The 22,886-nt window shown below is 43.2% G+C and overlaps 1 protein-coding gene across 2 annotated transcripts in view; it reads right to left on the reverse strand.

The window, feature by feature from the left end:
* The window catches only part of LOC118584335 (carboxylesterase 1E-like), a 36,250-nt gene extending 15,075 nt beyond the window's left edge, over positions 1-21,175 (reverse strand). Inside the window, exons 1-8 of one of the 2 annotated variants that reach the window (XM_036188519.1) lie at positions 21,124-21,175; positions 17,332-17,536; positions 12,736-12,880; positions 10,381-10,514; positions 5,212-5,365; positions 3,417-3,521; positions 2,680-2,784; positions 1,319-1,357 (exon numbers count right to left, since the gene is read on the reverse strand). In XM_036188519.1, coding sequence (XP_036044412.1) covers positions 1,319-1,357; positions 2,680-2,784; positions 3,417-3,521; positions 5,212-5,365; positions 10,381-10,514; positions 12,736-12,880; positions 17,332-17,536; positions 21,124-21,175 — 939 coding nt within the window. Of the gene's footprint in view, positions 1-1,318; positions 1,358-2,679; positions 2,785-3,416; positions 3,522-5,211; positions 5,366-10,380; positions 10,515-12,735; positions 12,881-17,331; positions 17,540-21,123 lie in introns of both variants that reach the window. The other variant, XM_036188518.1, reaches the window with a different exon arrangement.
* Positions 21,176-22,886: the final 1,711 nt, after the last annotated feature.

Here is a 22,886-nt window from a genome sequence, read left to right on the forward strand (position 1 = left end):
TCCTAAGCCATTGCTTCAGGGGAAATGCAGAATGCATTTCCTCTGAGCCTCTTACCACCATGCTAGCACCCACACCCTTACATTATGTGTGAAGTCCTGTTTAAAGACACACATGTTTTGAAAAGAATTAGCTGACATAGGATTTAGTAAAACACCAAATGGGCAGGACTTATTATTTCTCCCACCCTGGGTAACACGACACCACATTCCTTGAGCTTCACAATCATGTTCTACACTATGAATTTTTCAAAGTCGTCATCCTTGTGTGAAGTTTGAACACAAACATCCACAAGTTTAGATGGTTCCTTCCCTTCTCCAAAGTTTTATCACATACTGTAGGTCCCACGTGACCACTCCCCAGAATGGCCTCATCCTCAGATAGGCAAATATCCTTCCCCTCTTTTGGATGTTGTTTCACCAGCACTGCCTTCATGCAGGTCTAATCCTGGGACTGTAGAAGCCACGGGGTAGCACACCACAGAGTGGGAATTCTGTCCCCTTTTTCCACTTTAGTCATAAGCATGACCAAGCCCCAGAACATAGTTGAATATTTTGTATATGGTACCCTCAACCTCCTTTCTATGGTACCTTCATCCTGCAGGATGGAATTCCTTAACAGGGACAGACATCTTGTCTGTTTCACGGCTGTATCCCAACTCAAAATCATATCCTACCACGGAGTAAGCATTTCTTTAAATTTTGTTAAATGGCTAAAAGAGTCTCATTCTAGCCTCAGAGACATTTAAAGGAGATGATGGGATCCTCAGGGAGGGAATGAAAAGGACAGGTGTGTAGGATGCTGCAAAACTGATTTCGACAGACTGTGGTCACTGCTGGGAGGTGCAAGGGCAGGAGGAATGAGATGCAGGGCCCTGGTGGAGTTTCCATAGTATAAGATACAGTGTGATAGCCCTAGGATTGACGTCTCAGGCTCCTCCCTACATATCTCCTGAGCCTATGTCATCTTGAGAGGTTTGTGCTCAACAACGGCTCCCAAGACTCTTGGCTAGTGATCTCATCCTTCTGATAGTACAAAGTTCTAGTGTCATTTCTTCTAATAGGACCACTTTTTAAGCAAGAAATGCAAATAAGAAAAGGATTAAAAAAATTACAGATTTGGAGCACTGAGCTGGCAGTTGGGGAGCAGGGCCAGCCATGCCTCTGGTTTCCTTGGCTGTGTTAACTATTGAGTGACTGCTGCTCTAGGCCTCAACAGCACAGACAAGAAACAGGTACGAAATCCACCAAGAGGAATTCCACCAACTGTAGTTAATTGAAGACAAACACTGTAAGGCTGCAAACCTTAAAACATCCTTACCTTTTTGATATCGCCTTGCAAATCAAGCTTAAAGAAGTTCTGTGGAAACAAAGGCACATTGTGGCAGTCAACCTTCCTGGTATGCAATCTGATCTTTTGGGCTGTGCTTCTAGTCCCCCGCTTGGCTGCTGTACGAGAACCCTACATGGGGTTCTCTCTGCAGGGTACAGATGGGGTATGATGAGGGAGGGGTAGCAGCAGGAAGTCAACATATCCTGGGACCTAGAGTCAGGGTCACTGGAGCTCTGGGGAGAATGTCTGCTTGCCTGCACCTGTATTCTCCCACAACCAGCCCCCTACCAGTTCCTGCTTGGCTAGAACACCCCAGTTTCCCTGTAGAACAAAAGTGGAGAGGGCCAGGCGGTGGTGGTGCACGCCTTTAATCCCAGCACTTGGGAGGCAGAGCCAGGGAGATCTCTGTAAATTCGAGGCCAGCCTGGGCTACCAAGTGAGTTCCAGGAAAAAGGTGCAAAGCTACACAGAGAAACCCTGTCTTGAGAAACAAACAAACAAACAGTAGAGAGGATGTAGCAGCATCGAGGGGAGGCTGAGTTGGGTATGTGAAGAGGACGGGATGAGCCTTCTCTTCCCTCCCACTCCCCTACTTTAAGTTCAGACATCTGGGTATGAGATGGGGTCACCATATTCCCGAACACAGCTAATACTTAGAAATGAATACATAACAGTTTCAGTTCAACAAAGTTTTAACTAAAACTATTGCTGAAATGTTGGTGCTAGACAGTTGCTTAGCAGATAGGATGTAAGTGTAGGGTGCTGCTAACTTTGATCTTCCCAGGAGACAAGCATGCTTCAGAGGGAAGCCATAGAATGGAAAGCTTAGGTAGAGATTCTCAGTAAGATATCCTCAGAGCACTCAGACCCAGCCACATTCTGTTTCAACCTATCCTTTTTCCTGGTCAAGGCTTCAAAACAAAGTGTGCACTAACAACAAAAAACTGTGACTCCCAGAAGCTCACTGACACTCATTTCCAGCATTCTCGCACACACACACTCATAGCACACACTCACATCACACACACACAGCACGCGCATCAACAAGAAAAGAAAGAGAGGTCAAGAATTTGAGAGAAAGCAAGCAGAGGGGCATGAGGGAAGAAAGGAAAGGGAAAAATTATGTAATAGTATTTTAATTGCAAAAACTAAAAAACTATTTTAAAAAGGAAACATAAAATTTGTAGTTGGCATCATTGACTGATACTGCTCTCAATAGGTAAAAACAAACAAATAAATAATTAAAAAATAAAAAACCCTGCATCTGGCGCTCTAGAGTCATATGACAGAAGACTGAAGGAAACCTGGGTCCAAGCGTATAGAGGATGTTCACTAGACTACACACTCACCATTTTCTGCGTGACTTCCAAGAGCTCGTCCTCAGTCTTCTGGCGCAGGCAGTGAACAATGACAGCTGATGTGGTGGTTTTGCACCCAGCAATAACAGCAACTTTCTGTAAAAGATGTCAGGCAACCACAGAGGTCAAGAGCAATGTCAGTACCCACCATTAGTGTAGACAGTGGGTTCTATCCTAAGTCCCATCTCTAAAGACAAGAAAGTGTTCCCGAAAACACTCTAGAGCAGCCAGTGTGATTTCTGGGGCCCATGGATTTTTTTTTTTCTGTTTCAATTATAATTGTGACATCAGATATCAATGTTTCACATATTTGATTCTGTGTCCTTACAACTTTAAAAATGAACAAAATATCAAAGTATCTCAAGAGAAGCCCTGTACAGACAAGTGAAGAGCAAGAATCCATGATTCCACTGTTTAGTTATGATCCATTCATTTGCTTATTGATCATTTGGCTTCCACTTCCAGCACTCAGTGTATGAGAATTAATATAGGTGACATACACCCTGTCTCCACACTCAACCTGTGCAGAACTACAAGGCATCTGGATAACATGATTCAGGTCAGGCACCAGCAGAGTGTGGCTGAAACGAGGCCCTAAAAGCCCTTCCTGCTCAGCCCTTCTTACTTCAGAATCTCTTGAGTTGAATCTTATAAGCAGAAAGATGCCCCCACCCAGAATCTGAGGAAATCAGAGGAAAGGGCACAGGCATTGTCCAGGGTGGTATTACTTCAGTCAGTGAAGTGGTATTCTCCATAAATAAACCAGAAGTGAAGATCACACCACTCTCAGAAATGGCCCTGTGGAAGAGGTTCTTGGCCAGAGGAGACAACACCTGTTGGGAAGGAGGAGAGGAGGAGAGAATTTGAAAACACAAAAGGGCCATTTACCCTTTTTATAATAATTTTTGAGATCACAGTTACATAATTTCCCCCTTCCCTTTCCTCCTTCCAACCTCTCCCACTTACCCACCCCCTTGCTGAACTCTCAAATCCACAGCTTCTATTTCTTTCCTTATTGCCACTTAAATCTCCTTCTACATTCTCCCCTACCCCACCCATTCACCTAGGGACTGCGGTGCTCTGTGGAAATGAGGGAGCCTCATCTTTACTGGCCTGCTTCTGAGACCTTGAATCTGAGATCCCCCACAAAACCTCAGTGTAATGGAACCAGAATACATACTAATAATCAAAACAAGAAGTGTATGGCCATCATGATGATCAAAACTACCTCAAAGATAGTTCTGGCAATTCCTTGCCACAAATTCTGCAATAGAATATTTATTACTCAGAACTTACCTGAATGAAGGGGGTCATCATAAAAAGGGTTGAGGATATAGCTTATGGGACAACTAACAGGAAAGTGAAAGAGAGACGGGTAGGGAAGAGGAAAGGGGCAGGGGAAGTGTGAAATGATCAGAAGTACAGAAGATATTTAATTATAATGGAAACAATTGTAATACTCCAATATCCATATATTAGGACATTGGGTAAATAAACAATTTCTCAGTTTTGATATGGAATAGTGTGCACTTATAAATGATAGTGTTATGTAAGAATGTTTAATGTTTATGGAAATATTTGTATCATCCTACATTATTAAGGAAAGTTTCACTGTAAAAAAGGAATGTAATTAGACTATATAGAGTCAGAAAATGGATAGAGACATGATAAAGAGATGATGAGTGATGGATTGTCAGATTATAGATAGATGCATAGATCAATGGACATATGATAGATGTATAGATAGATACATATATACATTAGTTTTAAGATGATCAATAGATGCAGATAGATTCAATCATAGGTTGGTAGATTTATGGGTTGATTGAGAGGGAGTATGGCGATAGATACTTTTCCTCAACTGCGAGTTAGCACTTAGTAGTGTTTTTATGGTCCACAAAAATTTTCTATTTCTAAGCTTCTCTTTGGGTTTCCCTAAGTTCCATCTCCACATTAGCAAAATATTTATATCTCCATGCATTTGTGTCCCAAATCTCTGGCTAGGGTTTGTCTCACTTCTACCCATCTCCAAGCAAAAATTCATCCCCTGCTCCAGAGTCAGCTGCCCTCTCTCTTGTTATTGACAAGTCACAAGAACACCTCAGAGTTCCCTGGTGGCGATCAGCACTTAAGGCCATAGCATGTAGATCTGCCTTGGAGCCTAGAAACCACTTCTTCCTGTTTTGGTTCATACTCAACTCTATTTCCAATGAGAAATGGTGAGTCTTGATGCTAAATGGCTAACAAAGGGGGGAAATTAACCAAGAGAGAAGACTAGGATTGTCAGTGTCCCAGGTTGTAACTCGACATGCTTATGATTCTAGAAAACAAAGTTGGACACTGAACTTTCTAGAAGCCAGAGTTAGTTTGCTCCTTAGCTCCTCCCCATCTAGTATTCTGCAAGAATACCTGAACCCATGTATTGAAAATAAAGATGTCTGTGGCCCTTGAAGATGGCTGGTCTCCAAGAGGTCCCATCAGCAAATTCACCAAAACTAGGCAGGGATTGCCAGGGACACTTACAAGAACAGAGACACTTTCACTTCCTGCTGACTCTCCAAAGATGGTCACAGAGCCCGGGTCACCTCCAAAGTTGGCAATGTTGTCCTGGACCCAGCGCAGTGCAACCACCTGGTCCAAGTGACCCCAGTTCCCCCGGCCATGTTCATCCCCTGTGCTGCAAGAAAATATTAGGGGGCATAAATAGAATAGCAAGGCTCCCAGGTCCTCGGGTGGACTTAGGGAACCTTTCAGAATTAGGCTATGCTTTAATGCCTGACCCAGAGGACTTCACCTGCCTCTCATCCCTACATAGATCTTTGTGGGGCTCTCACTATTTTTTTTTTTTTTTGGTTTTTCAAGACAGGGTTTCTCTGTGTAGCTTTGCACCTTTCCTGGAACTCACTTAGTAGCCCAGGCTGGCTTCGAACTCACAGAGATCCGCCTGACTCTGCCTCCCAAGTGCTGGGAATAAAGGTGTGCGCCACCACCACCTGGCCTCTCATTATTTCTTTTAGCAACTATATACTGAGTATCCATCATCCATCCAACTGTACTTCTAGGATACAAAAAGACAAAGTCTGACTACATTAATTTTACACTGCAGACCACAAACCAACAGATTCAAAGGGTCTATCATGCCACTAAAAAAAGAAAGTCACAAAGAAGCAAAGATAAAAACATGAGGCAGTACTGAGGTCAGGGAAGGCCTCATTGAGATAATGGCATTTGGTATAGACCTAAATAAAATTAATCTGAGTCTTATTAGCATCTAGAACAGCTGTGCTCAACCTGTGGGTCATAACACTTTTAGTGGTCGCACATCAGATATTTACATTATGATTCATAACATTAGCAGAATTATAGTTAAGAAGTAGCAATGAAATACTTTTTTAGTTGGGGGTCACCACAACATGGGGAACTGTATTAAAAGGTCACAGCCTTAGGAAGGCTGAGGACCACTGATCTAGAGGATGAAATTTAGGTTAGGAGAAGCATCAGGTACAAAGGCCTAGGACAAACAGTGTGCAGGTGACTGCTATGAATTGCAGGTAGAACAGGGACTGGGAGACTTAGCAAGAGTCTCTGTGCTGTTGTAAATAATGGTGAACGTTGTGCAGAGGCCTGACTTGACTCAGGCTTCTCCAAGAGCATTCTGGACACTCCATGGAGCACTCTCCTAATAAATTAACAGGTTTATAAAAACGAAGGGGTTATAACAGGCTAAAGACTTAGAGCTTTGACTAGTAAATGGAGAGAAGGGAAGTTGGATGTGGGCTAGGAGAAAAAGAAGAGACTAAAAGCCTAGGAGGCCTTTGTCCAGAGCACTCAGGAAGTTGGAGCTGTCAGCAGCTATGCAGAGGATCTTATGGGAAACAGACAAGGTCTTTGAAGTAGGAAACAATTAGTTGGTGACAAAGGCCTTGTGAAGTGGGATGTGCCCTGCACACAGCCAGAGGAGGGATGAGGTGTTAGCTAAACAGGAGCACCTAGAGTTCAAAGGTGAAGACTACAAACAGGGAACTGTGTTAGCATTTCTGGGATCACTAGGGCATTAGAAGAGAGGAAAGTGCATGTAGCCTGAAGACAGAGAGTGGAAGGACTAAGAAGGACACTCAAGGGGAGGGAAGTGGCCAAAACTAGGAACGGTAGCCTCTCAAAAAGACCAGAATAGATTGTCTATGGCTGTGCAGTGAGTCACATGAGCTTGGAATGAGCGCTGGTAGAGGTCATGATTGGCCTTGAGAACAGCCTGGCAGTGTAGTTAGTTAAAATTTTGCCTGTAGCACCACTAACTGAGCTCCCTACATGAGCCCACTCCTTCCCTGTTTTCCTGAGAGAAGATGTCAAACATCCAAGGGCAATGCTGATGTGCGATGCTGATCCTGTCATAGAGGAAGGCGGTGAGCTGAGGAGCACAGGTGGAAATGGATGAGTCCTTAAGTGGCAGCAACGTGAAGGGTGGCTCTCACAAGGCAAGCATAAGTTTGGTGGGTGGAGCAAATATCCTGAAAGGGCACTCACAAGGAAGTGGGCAGGTGTGACTATGGAATGAAGAGGGATATGGTCCAAGAAAGATGGAACTGGGAGCATCATGAAGAAACTTAGCAAATGACCTCATGAAGAATGACATCACTAATGCTTGTTTGACTTTGCGGATTCCATGGTTTGGATATGATTGATGTGACAAGGGTTCATGTGCCTTGGTCCCTAAGGAGACACAGCATTATGCAATGATAGAATCTGTGGGAGGTGAGGCCCAGTGAAAAGTAATTAGGTCATTGGACACACTGTATTCTTTTAGGATCTGTGTGCTCAGGGAAATAGGATTACATTCTGAGACAGTGAGCTTGTACCTGCATGAGTATACCTGTGCTTACAAATTGTTTTTCAACTTGAAACAAGCTAGAATCACCTGGAAAAAGAGAAGGACAATTGACAAAATGCCTCCATTGGATTAACCTGTAGGCAAGACTGTGGAGACATTGTCTTAATTAATGATGATGGAAGAATGGTCCTCCCAATGGGTGGTCCTCTGATGTATGAAAAGTAAAATTGAGTGAGCCTTAAGAGCAAACCAGTAAAGAACATTCCTCCATGGTCTCTGTTTAGCTCCTTTCTCAAATTCCTGCCCTATCAGCCATGATTGGGATGCATAAACCAAATAGGTCCCTTCTTTCTCAAGTGCCTCTTGGTTGAGATATTTTATCACAGCCATAAAAAGAAAACTAGGACATTAACCTGTCCTCCATCTCCTCTTCAGCTTATCATCTTCCCATGTGCTTTGCTCTTTATCCTACAGACTAAATTTCTTTTTTTAAATTTTTCTTTCTTAAAAAATTTTCTACTCACTCCACATACTATCCACAGATCCCCCCTCCTCCTTACTCCTACCCCCAGCCCTCTTTCCCAAGCCACCCCACATCCCCTCATCCCCCCAAATTGAGGTCTCCCATGGGGAGTCAGCAGAGCCCAGCACATTGAGCCTAGGCAGGTCCAAGCCCCTTCCCACTGCACCCAGGCTGTGCAAGGTGTCACACCACAGGCACCGGATTCCAGAAGCCTGCCCATAGACCAGGGACAGATCCCAATCCCCCTGCCTGGGTGCCCCCCAAACAGTTTGAGCCAAACAACTGTCTTCTGTATCCAGAGGGCCTAGTCCAGTTCCATGGGGGCTCCACAGCCACCAGTCCACAGTTTATGGGCTTCCACTAGTGTGGCCGGTCATCTCTACACATCCCCCCATCATGATCTTGATGTCCCTCGCCTGCAGTACCTCTCCTCTCTCTCATCAGTTGGATTCCCTGAGCTCAGCCTGGTGCCTGGCCATGGATCTCTGAATCTGCCTCCATCAGTCACTGGACAAAGGCTCTATGATGACAGCTAGGTTATTTGCTAGGCTGGTCACCAGAGTAGATGGGTCCAGCTACCCTCTGGACCACTCCAGCACTCCAAGGTGGAGTCATCCTTGTGGATTCCTGAAAGCCTCCCCAACACCTTGCCTCTTTCTATTCCCATGATGACCTCATCTATCATGGTATCTTCTTCCCTGCCCTCCCACTCTGTCCCTGTTCCAGCTTGACCCTCCCATTTCCCTATGTTCTCATCCCCCACTCCTCGCCCTCTGCCACTCCCACCCACCCAGTCCACTCATGTAGATCTCATCCACTTCTCCTCACAGGGTCATCCATGTGTCCCTAGTCTTGCCCTGTTAGCTAGCCTCTCTGAAGTTGTGCGTTGTAGTCTGGCCATCCCTTCCCTCACATCTAGTACCCACTTATGAGTGAGTACATACTGTGTTTGTCCTTCTGAGTCTTGGTTACCTCACTCAAGATGGTATTTTCTAGTTCTATCCATTTGCCTGCAAATTTCATGATATCATTGTTTTTTACTGCTGAGTAATACTCCATTGTGCATATATGCCATATTTTCTTTATTCATTCTTCAATTGAGGGGCATCTAGGTTGTTTCTAGGTTCTTGCTATTACAAATAATGCTATTATGAACACAGTTGAGCATGTGTCCTTGTGGTAAGATTGAACATTCCTTGGGTATATGCCCAAGAGTAGTATAACTGGGTCTTGAGGAAGACTTATTTTCAACTTTCTGAGAAACCACCATACTGATTTCCAGAGTGTCTGTACAAGTTTGCATTCCCACCAACAGTGTAGGAGTGTTCTCCTTGCTCTACATCCTCTCCAACATAAGCTGTCTTCAGTGTTTTTGATCTTAGCCATTCTGACAGGTGTAAGATGGTATCTCGGAGTTGTTTTGATTTGCATTTGCATCCTGATGACTAAGGATGTTGAGCAATTCCTTAAATGTCTTTCAGCCATTTGAGATTCTTCTGTTGAGAATTCTCTATTAAGCTCTGTAGCCCATTTTTTAATTGGATTGTTCAGTATTTTGATGTCTAGCTTTTTGACAACATGTGGACCAATGGAATCAAATTGAAAACCCTGACATTAATCCACACACATATGAACATATGATTTTCGACAAAGAAGACAAAACTGTACCATGGAAAAAAGAAAGCATCTTCAACAAATGGTGCTGGCATAACTGGATGTCAACATGCAGAAGATTGCAAATAGATCCATATCTGTCATCATGCACAAAACTCAAATCCAAGTGGATCAAAGACCTCATCATAAATCTAGTTACACTGAACTTGATAGAAGAGAAAGTAGGAAGTAGTCTGGAATGAATTGGAACAGGAGACCACTTCCTAAAAATAACATCAGTAGCACAGACACTGATAGAAACAATTAATAAATGGGACCTCCTGAAACTGAGAAGCTTTTGTAGAGCAAAGGACACAGTCAATAAGACCAAATGACAGCCTACAGAATGGGAAAAGATCTTCACCAACCCCACATCTGACAGAGGGCTGATCTCCAAAATATATACAGACTAAATTTCTTTTCCTCCACTAATGCATTATAAGGTAGAGCCTTCCATCATCCAACTCTGCTGAAATAGCCTAGTCTATTTGGTGGCTTTGGGCCACCTAGACTCTGAGCTAAATAAATCTGTCTTTATCATCAATCAGTTTCAGGTAAATTCCTATTTTTAAAAGAGAGAGGAGGAGGGTCGAGAGAGAGAGAGAGAGAGAGAGAGAGAGAGAGAGAGAGAGAGAGAGAGAGACCAATGCAGGTCTAATAAGGCACATAGGAAGGTCCAAAACCCTACCTGAGGAATCCCCAGATGCCTAGGCGATACTGAATGGCCACCACCACCAGATTTTCATGTGCAGCGAGGGCCAGTCCATCATAGGTGGATGCTCCACCTACTATCAGTCCTCCTCCATGGATCCACACCATCACCTGGACACCAAGGAAAGAACAATTCTAGTCATAGGAATAGAATTGAGAAGGAGCTCATACATGTTCTGGGTTGGTTTTCTTGGCCAGATCCTGGCTCGGAGGGACCACCACTCAAATTCAAGGAGTGCCAGCTGGTTTTGAAAGGTAGTTTCTGTCCTCATCTTGCCTGGCTAGGCCAGGAGGCCATCACAGTCATCATCTCTACTTTTTCCTACAAACCCCGCCCTGTTCTGTGTCTATTCAGTTCTTTTCAAAGTAAGAAACATTATCATAGGAAACAAAGGGGCCACGGAGGTCATGTGCTCTTGACCACTGTACCACCCCAATGCCTGAAAATTATCAAGGAGCAGTATTCAGATTTTACTTTTAAGTCTAGTAATACTAATGTACCTGAGTGGTTGTATCAAGATCCACACACATCCTCAAAGGCATCCCTTCCCATTGTTCCCTCTCTCTGTTGCCTCTGCACACTCAAGTTCTCCCCGATCCTGCTAAGCCCAGTTAAATACACATCCTCTGTGAAGTCTTCAGTCATTCTAACCCAAGTGCCTAGAAAACATCAAGGGCTGTGAGTAGACTTGAGACCAAGGGAGCACACAATAGCCTCTAATTTCATGATTCCTGGATTTAAAAAGCTCACCTGTCATAGAACTGAGAGACAATAAAATTATAATGTTACATAATATTATATATGTCAATAGCCTCTAATTTCATGATTCCTGGATTTAAAAAGCTCACCTGTCATAAAACTGAGAGACAATAAAGTTATAATGTTCATATAACATTACTAATAAAAGTAACAACATATTCAGCAATAGTATTCTGAGCAATTTAAAATGGTTTTTCACAATGTAGACACTAATATTGTCCAACTTGACAGATAGGAAAATAGGTAAGCATGAGATGTCACCCTAATGAAAGCTGGAGATACGACCTGACTTAGCCATCTGGCCCCAGTGGCTTCACACTGAGCTCCCATCTCCTGTCCCAAGGCTTATGACAGCAATTCAGTAAACTGCTGCAGAACAGGAATTGGAACCCTTACAACTCTTTAGCCAAGAGTAAGACTATAATCCCTTCTCTCTGGTACATTGTTGCTGCTGTCCGGCCAACTGAACCAGGGCTGGCTAGACAATCACCATCCAGTGTACACATGGACTAACTCCTGTTTGAAGAGAAGAGGCTGAGAAGGTAAGACATGGCTTGGTCTTTCAGCAAGCAAAATGTAGACCAAAGATCCAAACCCAGACCCTGTGGTCAAGGTCTGTGTGCATTGGTGGGAGGTGTCCTACCCCCAGGCTCCAAGAGATCCTATTTCTCTTACTATAGGACTGATTATGTCCAAGGAAGGACTGAAACAAACTCATCTTGTGAAAACTGAGCTCTAGGGCTGGTGGGCAATGACATGCTCAAGACGTTATGAGTTCTATCCTAGAGGATTCTGGGAGACTGGGTGGGTGCTCACACCTTGCCTATTTCTACTTCAAGGATCATCTCTTTTACAGTCATCTTCGCTGAAAGACTGGCCTATAGTGGGAAGGCTGCCCTACCCCTGCCTCTGCATTACTATAGGAAACGCTGACTCACTGGGTCATCAACTCATGCCAAAGGCAACTAGGGAGGAGAAGGAGCTATAATAAAATCACAGGTGGTTGGCAAAGGGCATGGAAAGTGCTTATGAGATTGCCCCAGACTCCTCCCTCCACACTGCCATCATGGTAGTGAAAGTTGCCACAGGTAATGTGGGGAGAGAGGCAGCACACATCTCCCTTGCCAGCCCCTGCCTAGGAGCACAGGTGTGAAGATGGAAGACCTAAGCTCTTGTTCTCTTCTGTGTTCCTTTCCTTCCCTACCTGAGCCTCAGTTTCTCTATCTGTAAAGAAAGGCTTGGACTGCTCATTTTTCTCTAAGAGTCCTTCTGGTGCTAACATCATTGTAAGTTGAGTCTTAGCTGCTCTGGGACCAGATTCTAATTTAATAACTGAAAGTAGCCTTTTTCCTTTCAGTAGCATAAGAGAGCACACACAAATCAAGATGTAATTCTAGGTGGGCAGCAGATCTGATGTATTTGGGCAATGGTGAAATAAGGAAAACTGGTGAGGGAACTTTTTAATCAGCCTGCCCATGGTGCTTTGTGCCCAGTTGCCATTGTTGTCTTCTAGATGCACAGAGATCTGGATGCTTGAACTCATGAGTCTGAGCCAGCGGTCCCCATGCTTACCGGCAGCCTGCTGCTCCTTGTCAAGTCGGCAGGGGTGTAAATATTCAGGTAGAGACAGTCTTCAGAAAACTGAAGAGGAATGCGCTCCTTTCTGTTGGTTAGGAGGTCGTGGACCATCTGCCCTCCCACTGCATCTTGGGAGCACCTAGGAGGGGAGAGAAAATACCAGATGCCCCTCCAGAACAAAGCTGAAAATGCCACCTTAGGGCCAGTACTGCACTTGAAGGCTTGATGCTGTGGATGAAGCTATTTTTACTGGACCAGACTTATGTGTAATTGGTAAGAGGGTATGTAAAATTACTAGTGGGAACCCTGGGACTCTAAAAGTCTCCCAACCCTGAAGATTGAGATAAACTTGATGCTTTCCCCTTTTTAGAGTCTTTGGGATGCTTTGGGTCAAGGACAGACATGCACATATAGTGCCCTGCTCTGGGAGATGATATCCCCACACTACCAGTACAGGACTGTGCCTTCAATGTGCTTTGTACAATGGGCTTCAGGGTATCTGTGCTCCTCCATACTCTACTTCTTAGGAGACTTCTATTAACCAAAAAGTCTACCTCCAATGACAGCCTGCTGCAGGTCAGGAGTAATAGCTTTGTGTGATGACCTCATAAGAACTTCCTTCTACCCTGCCTCAGCCATTGATGAGCTGGATGGCCTTGAGTGAATTCATACTTTGCTCTGGGTCCCAACTTCCAGGTCCATGTGAGGTGAGTGCTTAGAGGGTTGCATATCAACCTTTTTATAATCTTCTTATTCCAGCAATCACTCCTGTATTCTCTGATAACTGAGTTCAAAGATGAAATGGTAGAAATTGTGTCTGGCACTGATTTAAATTCTAGTAATGTACAAACTCACATGGCAAATCATCCCTACACTTAGATTCTACTTTTACTCCAAGACTGTAGATGAGAAAACAAAGACAGGAAAGTTTGACAGCCTGCCCAAGATCACACAGCTAAGATGATTCAGGCTGTGCAGTGTTTTAAATAAAGTAAATTGTAAGTAACATTACCCAGTCTTATGTGACACAGATGGAAGTCACACTGGCCTCAGTAGGTATAAGTAACAATGAGGACTCAGTGCCAAGTTACCACATGGCTAAAGTGAAGCCAGAAAATGTATGTCTAGATCCCTATTCTCTGGAGGCATTCTTTCTTTTTATTAATTAAGAAATTTTCTACTCACTCTGCATACCACCCACAGATCCCATCTCCTCCCTCCTCCCACCCCCAGCCTTCCCTCCCAAGCCACCCCAAATCGCCACATCTCCCAAATCAAGGCCTCCCATGGGGAGTCAGCAGAGCCCAGCGCACTGAGCCTAGGCAGGTCCAATCCCCTCCTCACTACACCAAGGTTGCACAAGGCATCACACCACTGGCACTGGGCTCCCAAAAGCCTGCCCATGTGCCAGGAATGGATCCCAATCACCCTGTCGGGGTGCCCCCCAAACAGTTTGAGCCAAACAACTGTCTTCCATGTCCAGAGGGCCCAGTCCAGTCCCATGGGGGCTCCACAGCCACTAGAATACAGTTCATGGGCTTCCACCAGTGTGGCAGGTCATCTCTGCACATCTTCATATCATGATCTCCATGTCTCCCGACTGCAAAATACCTCCTCTCTCTCAAAGATTGGATTCCTGGATCTCAGCCTGACACCTGGCCATGGATCTCTAACTCTGCCTCCATCAGTCACTGGACAAAGGCTCTATGATGGCAGTTAGCGTATTCTAGACTGATCACCAGAGTAGACCAGTCCAGGCACCCTCTAGACCACTGCCAGCTCTCCAAGGTGGGGTCAACCTTGTGGATTCCTGAGAACCTCCCCAGCACCCTGCCTCTTCCTATTCCCATGATGACTTTATCTACCATGGTATCTCCCTCCCTGCCCTCCCCCTCTGTCCCTGTTCCAGCTTGACCCTCCCATTTCCCTATGTTCTCATCCCCCACTCCTCACCCTCTGCCCCCCACACTCCCAGTCCACCCATGTAGATCTCATCCACTTTTCCTTCACTGCATGTGTCCCTCCTAGGGTCCCTGTTAGCTAGCTTCTCTGGAGTTGTGGGTTCCAGTCTGGACACCCCTTCCCTCACATCTAGTATCAACTTATGAGTGAGTACATACTATGTTTGTCTTTCTGAGTCTGGGTTACCTCACTCAGGATGACATTTTCTAGTTCTATCCATTTGCCTGCAAATTTCATGATATCGTTGTTGTTTTTACTGTTGAGTAGTACTCCATTGTGTATATGTACCACATTTTCTTTATCCATTCTTCAACTGAGGGGCATCTAGGTTGTTTCCAGGTTCTTGCTATTACAAATAATGCTATTATGAACACAGTTGAGCATGTGTCCTTGTGATTAGATTGAGCATTCCTTGGGTATATGCCCAAGAGTAGTATAACTGGGTCTTGAAGTAGACTTATTTTCAATTTTCTGAAAAGCCACCATACTGATTTCCAGAGTGGCTGTACAAGTTTGCATTCCCATCAGCAGTGGAGGAGTATTCCCCTTGCTCCACATCATCTCCAACATAAGCTGTCTTCAGTGTTTTTGATCTTAGCCATTCTGACAGGTGTAAGATGGTATCTCAGAGTTGTTTTGATTTGCATTTATCTGATGACTAAGGATGTTGAGCAATTCCTTAAATGTCTTTCAGCCATTTGAAATTCTTCTGTTGAGAATTCTCTATTAAGCTCTGTAGCCCATTTTTTTAAATTGGATTGTTCAGTATTTTGATGTCTAGCTTTTTGAGTTCTTTATGTATTTTGGAGATCAGCCCTCTGTCAGATGTAGGGTTGGTGAAGATCTTTTTCCATTCTGTAGGCTGTCATTTTATCTTATTGACCATGTCCTTTGCTCTACAAAAGCTTTTCAGTTTCAGGAGGTCCCACTTATTAATTGTTGCTCTCAGTGTCTGTGCTACTGGTGTTATATTTAGGAAGTGGTATCTGAAGGTTTTCTTAAATCAGCAAAAGCAAGAGGTTTTAGTGATCATAAAAGCAATAATTCAAATGATCAAAATGAGGGAAATTCAACTTCACTGATATTCAAATAAATTCCACATTATATTTATTGTTGTTATATCATTATTTTATTATTATTATTGTTATTATACCATTATCTTGTTTACCTGAGATACAAATTATTCATTTTTTATTTATTTTTATTTATACATATGTCTATGTATATGTGAGGGTATACACATTGTGTAATGGTTCCCACAGAGATCAGAAGAGTGCATTGGGTGGCCTGGAGCTAGATATACAGGAAGTTGTGGGCCACCCAATGTTGGTGAAGGTAACTAAACTCTGGTCCTTTGCAAGTTCACCAACTACTGTTAATTTCTGAGTCATCTTTCCAGTGCCCACAAATTATTCTTTTAATAAGCCCAAGTACTGGCAGGTATCTATGAATGCATGTTCTCATATGTCCATGGAAGAAGCTGACATACTTAGATATTCCTGGAAGGAAACTTAACAAAATGCTCTTACTCATTCCTCAGAAATGTTATTTCTTGGAAGTGACCATAAAACAGTCAATATGTGCAATTATTAGCCATAGATCATGTTATTTATACCATCAAGAACACCAAAGACAATTTAATGACACTAAATTAGAGACTGACTAGATACATTTCAGTTCAGTGTTAGAATTTGTGCTGCTCTTAAACATCAGGCTGTGACACTTAGGGACAGAGTGGCATTGACAGCACCAGTAATCCAGGGAGCCACCTAGGCTGTCCAAATGTATGAAGCATCTTTTGGGAAGTCGACAACAGGCAAATGACTGAAAAGTTAGATTAATGCTACAATAACAGTTCTCTTGTGAGAAGGACATTACATGTGCTTTCTGTTTTCTTCCACTGGCTTCTGTGTGTTTCTTAACTTGTCTGCATTACTCATGCATTACATTTGGATCAGAGCACTAAAGACAACCAACATGATTTCATAAAAGAAAAGAAGGCAGCCAGAGGTGGAATCTTAGATATCCTCAGACATCCCCTACTTAGGAGAGAAATAACATCTGAACTGATGTTTGTGAGTGTCTTGGGTTCTCTGGGGGTGGCTACGAGGCCGTATAGAACAGCTGGTCTTTTTACCATCTGGTCAGGATAACTGGGGCACACAAACCATTGATCAGGTTGTTAGTGGGTGGCTAGAGAGGTCTGGGAGAGGCATTCCCTCCTCCGTTTCCCCACTAATTTTCAGCAAAGAAGAGACAGCACGAGGGTAGATAACCCTGGGGTATCTCTTTTCCTTACTTATCATATTCTAACATATTGCATTATTTATTTGTTAACTGCTGTGATTCCTCTTGTCTTTCCCTCCAATTGAAACACAGCTCAACAATTCTAGGAATCTGAATTTGGTTCATTAATGGATCTTCACACTAGAGCATGCCGGGCTCAATGCATGTGTGCTGCACAGAGGACTCTAGAAAGCTATTATGGTTCTGAAATGATTCTAGGGTATTCCAGAAGGATTCCAAAACAATGTACAGTAGATGAGAGAATTGTTTTGATTCCTTCCTGCATCACTCAGAGAAATATTTCCTAACTGAAGGAGGCCCCAAACCACCCCAGCGGCTTACATAGGAGGGTAGGAGGTGGCATTCTTCACAAAGCTCCAGGGCTCTGCAGGCTGTGGAGGAGCAAACCTCAGGGATCCAAGAGGAGGTTTGGCAAAAGGGATGCCCAGGAAGATGGCCACAGGCTGTGCGAATCCTTCTAAGCTGACGTACTTCCCCAGGACTTTGCCATGAACAGTGTTCACCAGGGGTGGCGAGGATGGGTGTCCTGCTAAACAAAGAGAGGACACATAAATTCATTAGAAGGAAAAGGCCAGACCTGGGTTCTAGGTGGGTTTGGGCACTTTTGTGACATGGCATTGGATAAGTCACTTAAACTGGTAGAGGTCTCATTTGCTTCTGACGTAAAAGCACTAAGAAGAAAACTACCCTTATGTCAGAGCACCAAGTGAAAAAGAAAGCTGAGGTTGGAATTAGAAAAGCAGCCACCAGAAGGTCACTGCAAAAAGAGGCTAGACTGAAATAAACAGGACCCTGGTTTGCCTTTTAGAAACCTCTGTTGGATGAGGGAACAACCAAGAGGTTACTCCTTGTCTCAGAATGGCTGAGCAAATGCTGAGATGAGAGAGTTTGAATCCTGTGAGAAGAACCAGGTAGATGCCATAGGAGTTAGAGGAAAGAAGGCGGCCTCCTGATTGGTGCCACCACATTGGAACTGGTGCTTGAGGTAAGTAAAGAAAGACAAAAGGCTAAGGGATAAATAAGCAAGAAGAAATAAGAGTAAGACAGAATAACCCAGGGCATGGCTAAGAAGGGAGGGCGGCATATGACTACAGGTAGAATTCTGTAGGAAGGGTAAGATAATCTAGGATGAACAGATACAAGCTAGGGATGGGAATGACATTAGGTCTCATGACATATAGTAGGATGCAGCAGTAACAGTTCTGGTCCCAAGAACACAATGATCTTTTAAGATATCCTGCTGACTCTGTGTAGGGCCATCTAAATGTAAAGGAGACTGGATGTCAGGCCCTGTCTGAACTGTTGGCTCCATTCATGCAAAGCAGGCAATCTTTGCTCATGTCCTTGAAGTTTTCCTCCTGTCTACCTGCTGTGGGATCTGAAGGGACCAGCTTGGTCCTTCTTCAAGAGGCATAAGGACATTCCTACACTTCACCATCAACAATCTTGATGTTTCATCATTCGGTTAATAGTCAGAGTATTACTCATAAGACATGAGTCCTCTTGTCTTGTTCCCCATTGCATAGAGATGGTACAGATGAAAAATACACATACTTAAAATGTGCTCCCTCACGAAAGACTTTATCAAACAGAAAAATAGTGTGTGTCACTGAGGAGTCTTCATGGGAAAGTAGCATATAAAATGATATCCATGACACATGGTTTCAATAGTCAACCCCATAGTGTGTACATTTTGGTTATTTTTCATTATTTCTGTTTCTAATTACTATAAATAAAACCAAATGAAATTGGAGTAGAGATGTACATTTGATACCCAATTTATGATGTTTTGATTTAATGGCATTTAACTAATGATATATGTTTTTACTTTAAGATCATTAGATTATCAGAACATAACCCTGTCAAAAGTCTAAGATAAGCTTTATAGAGATAGAAGCCATTAACACTGTAAACTCTTTGAGGAAATCCAAGCTATAAGCTTGGGGCCATGTTTAATGTCATTAGAAATCAATTCTACATTTTTCTCTTTTTGTCATTGGTGTTAATTATTACCATGTCACTGGAACCAGACTTCCTGGAAAACCTGGATGTAGGGAGATTTACAGACAGCAACACAGAATGTTGAGGTTTTTTCCATGAACCTTAAGAGTTTTCTTCTTTTCTGAGCATAGGGCCCATTTATAATTAAGAGGAAACTGCTCTGAAGAAATATGGAGAAATATATGAGGAATGAGGACTTGTTAACTGCCCTGATGTGAGGCCAAAGTGAAAAAAGTGTACTAAAGTGGGAGTAAGTGGTGCTGGTTCCTTAAGAGATGCAGTGAAATATCTTGGTGAAAGATGCCACTAACCAGGTATGATGGGGCATGCTTATGACTGAGGCTAAAGTCCAAGGATCACCTCAAGTTTAGGATAGCTCGGGATAGATAGTAAGGCAAGGAGAAGCAAAAAAGGAAGGGGAATGTCACTGTGTTTGGTCATCTCAATACCAGAAGAAGGTCAGGAAGGGGCAAGTGGAGTGACCCACTTGAAGTGAGATTATACGGCAAGGGTATATGTGACTTTATGGAAGGGAGAGGAGGTGTAACAGAAGAGAGAGATCCAATGATGAAAACAGGAATGGATAGAGCTTAGAGTGAGAGCAGCCACAGAGTGGTGTCAGGAGGACAGGCACCATGGGAGCCTAGGCAGTAGAAGAGGAAGGACTGGCAAAATTGTTGAGTGTCAGATTACAAATCACTGAGGTTTCTGTGATGAACTTTCTCCCATAGCAGCCAGAGTAAAGTGTGTTTGGATATAATGAGTAGGGGTGACAAGAATGTTGACAACAGTTGATACCACTTCACTGTATGGAATGGTCACATATTAGACATCTCCTATACACGAAATTCACATTTCAGTTCCTTTAATATTCCCCCAAAGCCTTGCCAGGTACTGTTAATATTTCCACTTAACAGTTTTGAAAGTATTAACCTCCAAAAGATGGAACTGTGGTAGTATTGCCAGGGTAACTAGCTGCACAGAAGCATTCTTCTCCATATTCCTTTCTTACTGTTACCCAGTTCTAGGATTTTCTTGGTATCTTATAGCCATAGGATACATAAACTCAAGAAAGGATGAGGCTGTCAGGTCCCTGATGGCTGAGCATTTGCTCTGGATTCATGAGCCAGAGGTAGACCAGAGTATGAATTTCTAGGTAACTCTGGAGAGAATGTATGTTCTTAAGAGCCTAAATTTCTCAGCTGATGAAATGGAAGGATTATAAGTTGAGACTCAATGCTATACCTTATATTGACCGTGAATGTAATCTATACATCTGATGCTTTCACGTGTAGGACCACATTACCCTGTAGCAACTGTCATTCTTAGGATCTATCCAATCTAGCGTCAGCACCCTAGCCATTTCCTTTATCTAGACCTCATAGCATGGACCACTTCCTTTGTCCTCATCCCCTAGAACCTTACACCACACAATCAAAGCAGGCAGTGTTCCCTAGTTTCCCTTGCAATTCAAACACATCATACACCTACTTATGTTGTTTCAGCTCTCTGTTCAGCTCAAGACATCCTAAATAGCAGCTTGCCAAAACTTCCTACTCTTGTGTTTCCTGACTGAACCTGGTTCTTCCACTTTGCCCCTCACCCAGTTCGGTATCTTTTCTCTTAAGAACCCCTAATAACAAATGCCTTTCCAGCAGTAATGAGATCCTGATGAGCTGACCTGACCATATCTTTTCTTTTAATACACTCCATTTGAAATCTGTCCTTATTTATCCACATGTTCCTTACACTTTCTCTCAACAACCACCATGCTACACACTTTAGAAACAAACAAACAAAAACTATCTAATCCTCCTTACCATCCAGTAAAGTAGGAAAACTGAGTGGTCATTGTCCCTCTTTATGAGGTACAGTTTTGACTCCTGGCCTTTCTGCACCATCCTGTGCTCCTGGGTCTCAGAATTATTATCCTTTCCCAATCACAGCATGTCCAGGCCCAGGGCAACCCTGGTCTGGGCCACTCCATAAACGAAACCAGGTCAAGAAAGTGAAAACCCTGCAGAATTTGTTCTATCTTGCCTTTGTTATACACAAATCTCTGTCTACCTCTGCCTGGAGCAAGTATTTTGACTTGTATGTAAAAGGACTCACCCAATGTCATGTAGGCTGATAGAGACACCAGAACCAGAGCACAAAGGCACATCATGGAAAACAGGCTTGCAATTGAGTGAAGTCTTCACCTCTAATCTGCAATGAAAGAGAATGCACTGACTCCACCCCTGTGCTGGAGACCCACCCAGAAATCTTGGCCATTATGCACAACTATAAAATCCATAATGACGGAAAACCCTTCCCTCGTCTAAGAGGCTCCCAGAGCTTTCCGTGAGATCTCTAAGCTACACCTCCTGTTTATTCTGATTAGCTTTTATGTTCACACACCCACACTTTGCTCTCTTTTATTTCTAATAGTCACAACCCAAGTCTCAGATTATAGATGGCTGGAAACTCATCCAACCATTTTTTCATTCACGAATTTCCCCCTGCAATAATCTCAGCTCAGTGCTCTGTGAGCTTCCTGAAGCCTGGCAGATGCCTTCAGACTGAAGGTGTGGTTGGGGGTACTCACAATAGGTTAGGAATCGTTAAGAGCCCATCACAACCCCACAGGGGCTCGTCACAGAGTTTAGAACACATCTCTTAGCTTCTAGGCTGACACTTTCAGGGTTTCTCAGGTGTAATGGTGATCTTAAATTAGATCCAGCCTCCTTAGTGAAGTCTAAATTAGCTTTGCAATATTCCTGACAAGTGGTCGTGCTTGGTGTCACACACAACCAAGGTCAGAGAACTCACCAGCTTTCAGAGCAGGCATTTAGGATAGAACTCCCTTACAATAAATGAACTACATTTCTCCAAATTCTTGGCTCTAATTATCGGACTATCCACAGTTTCATATACACTACAAACAATTACCAAAATGAATATACCTTGAGAGCTGTTGTAGATGGGAAGGTGATTCCAAGACACAGACCCATTTCTCAAGCAACCCTCTGAAAAGACAACAAAATGGATATGGGAATGGAGAGATACTGCAGTGTATGTGAAAGTTCCAACATAGAGGGGTACAGTGTGAGGATGCACGTGAGAGGGTCTTTACAGGTGTTGATGATTGAGGGAAGTGTCTTAGGTCCCCTTTCATGATGTTTCTAAATGCCCTATAGGAGGGATTTATTTCAAACAATCTGGTACACCTGACTCTTCACTCAAGGTAGAGATGAGAGTTTCTAGATACTGACATGGGAATACAGACTTGCTGTTTTGTGAAGAAAAAATACAAGTCATAGATTATTGTGGTTGCCTTGGGACTTAGTCTGTTAGTTCTCTTAAAAACTCAGTGTAGAATTTTCCCACAGGGTGGAAAAACTCCAGGCCTATACATATACTCAAGATAATTAAAAATGTCAGCCATACAAAAACTTCTACATTAATAACACTGTTATTTATAAGAGCCAAGAAGTGGACTATCCAAAATGAATGACTAAATAGAAGGTAGTCTATTCAGGATTTTGAATGTTGTTGGTAAGAACATCATCTTGGGTGCTGGGGGCTAAGGATAAGAAACAAGGAGGAGCAGGTGTTAATGGAAGGAACCACTGTTTACTTTTAAGCCTTTTCTTTGGAGTGAGGAAAACATGCTGGGGTAAGATGGCAATGCATATAAACCACACTATGTATCTTTAAAATATACATTAGCAGTTTCTTAGAACTTCATACAATGTGTTTTGATCATATTCATCCCCACTTCTTCCTATAGTTCCTCCCAGATTCACTCCCACCATCTTACTCCCTCAACTTCATGTCCTCTTTGTTTATTTCAAATAACCCATTACGTCCAGTTGTGCTGCCCATATACTCCT

The sequence above is a fragment of the Onychomys torridus genome, chromosome 5 (genome assembly GCF_903995425.1).
Source record: "Onychomys torridus chromosome 5, mOncTor1.1, whole genome shotgun sequence".
Classification (NCBI taxonomy): Eukaryota; Metazoa; Chordata; class Mammalia; order Rodentia; family Cricetidae; genus Onychomys; species Onychomys torridus.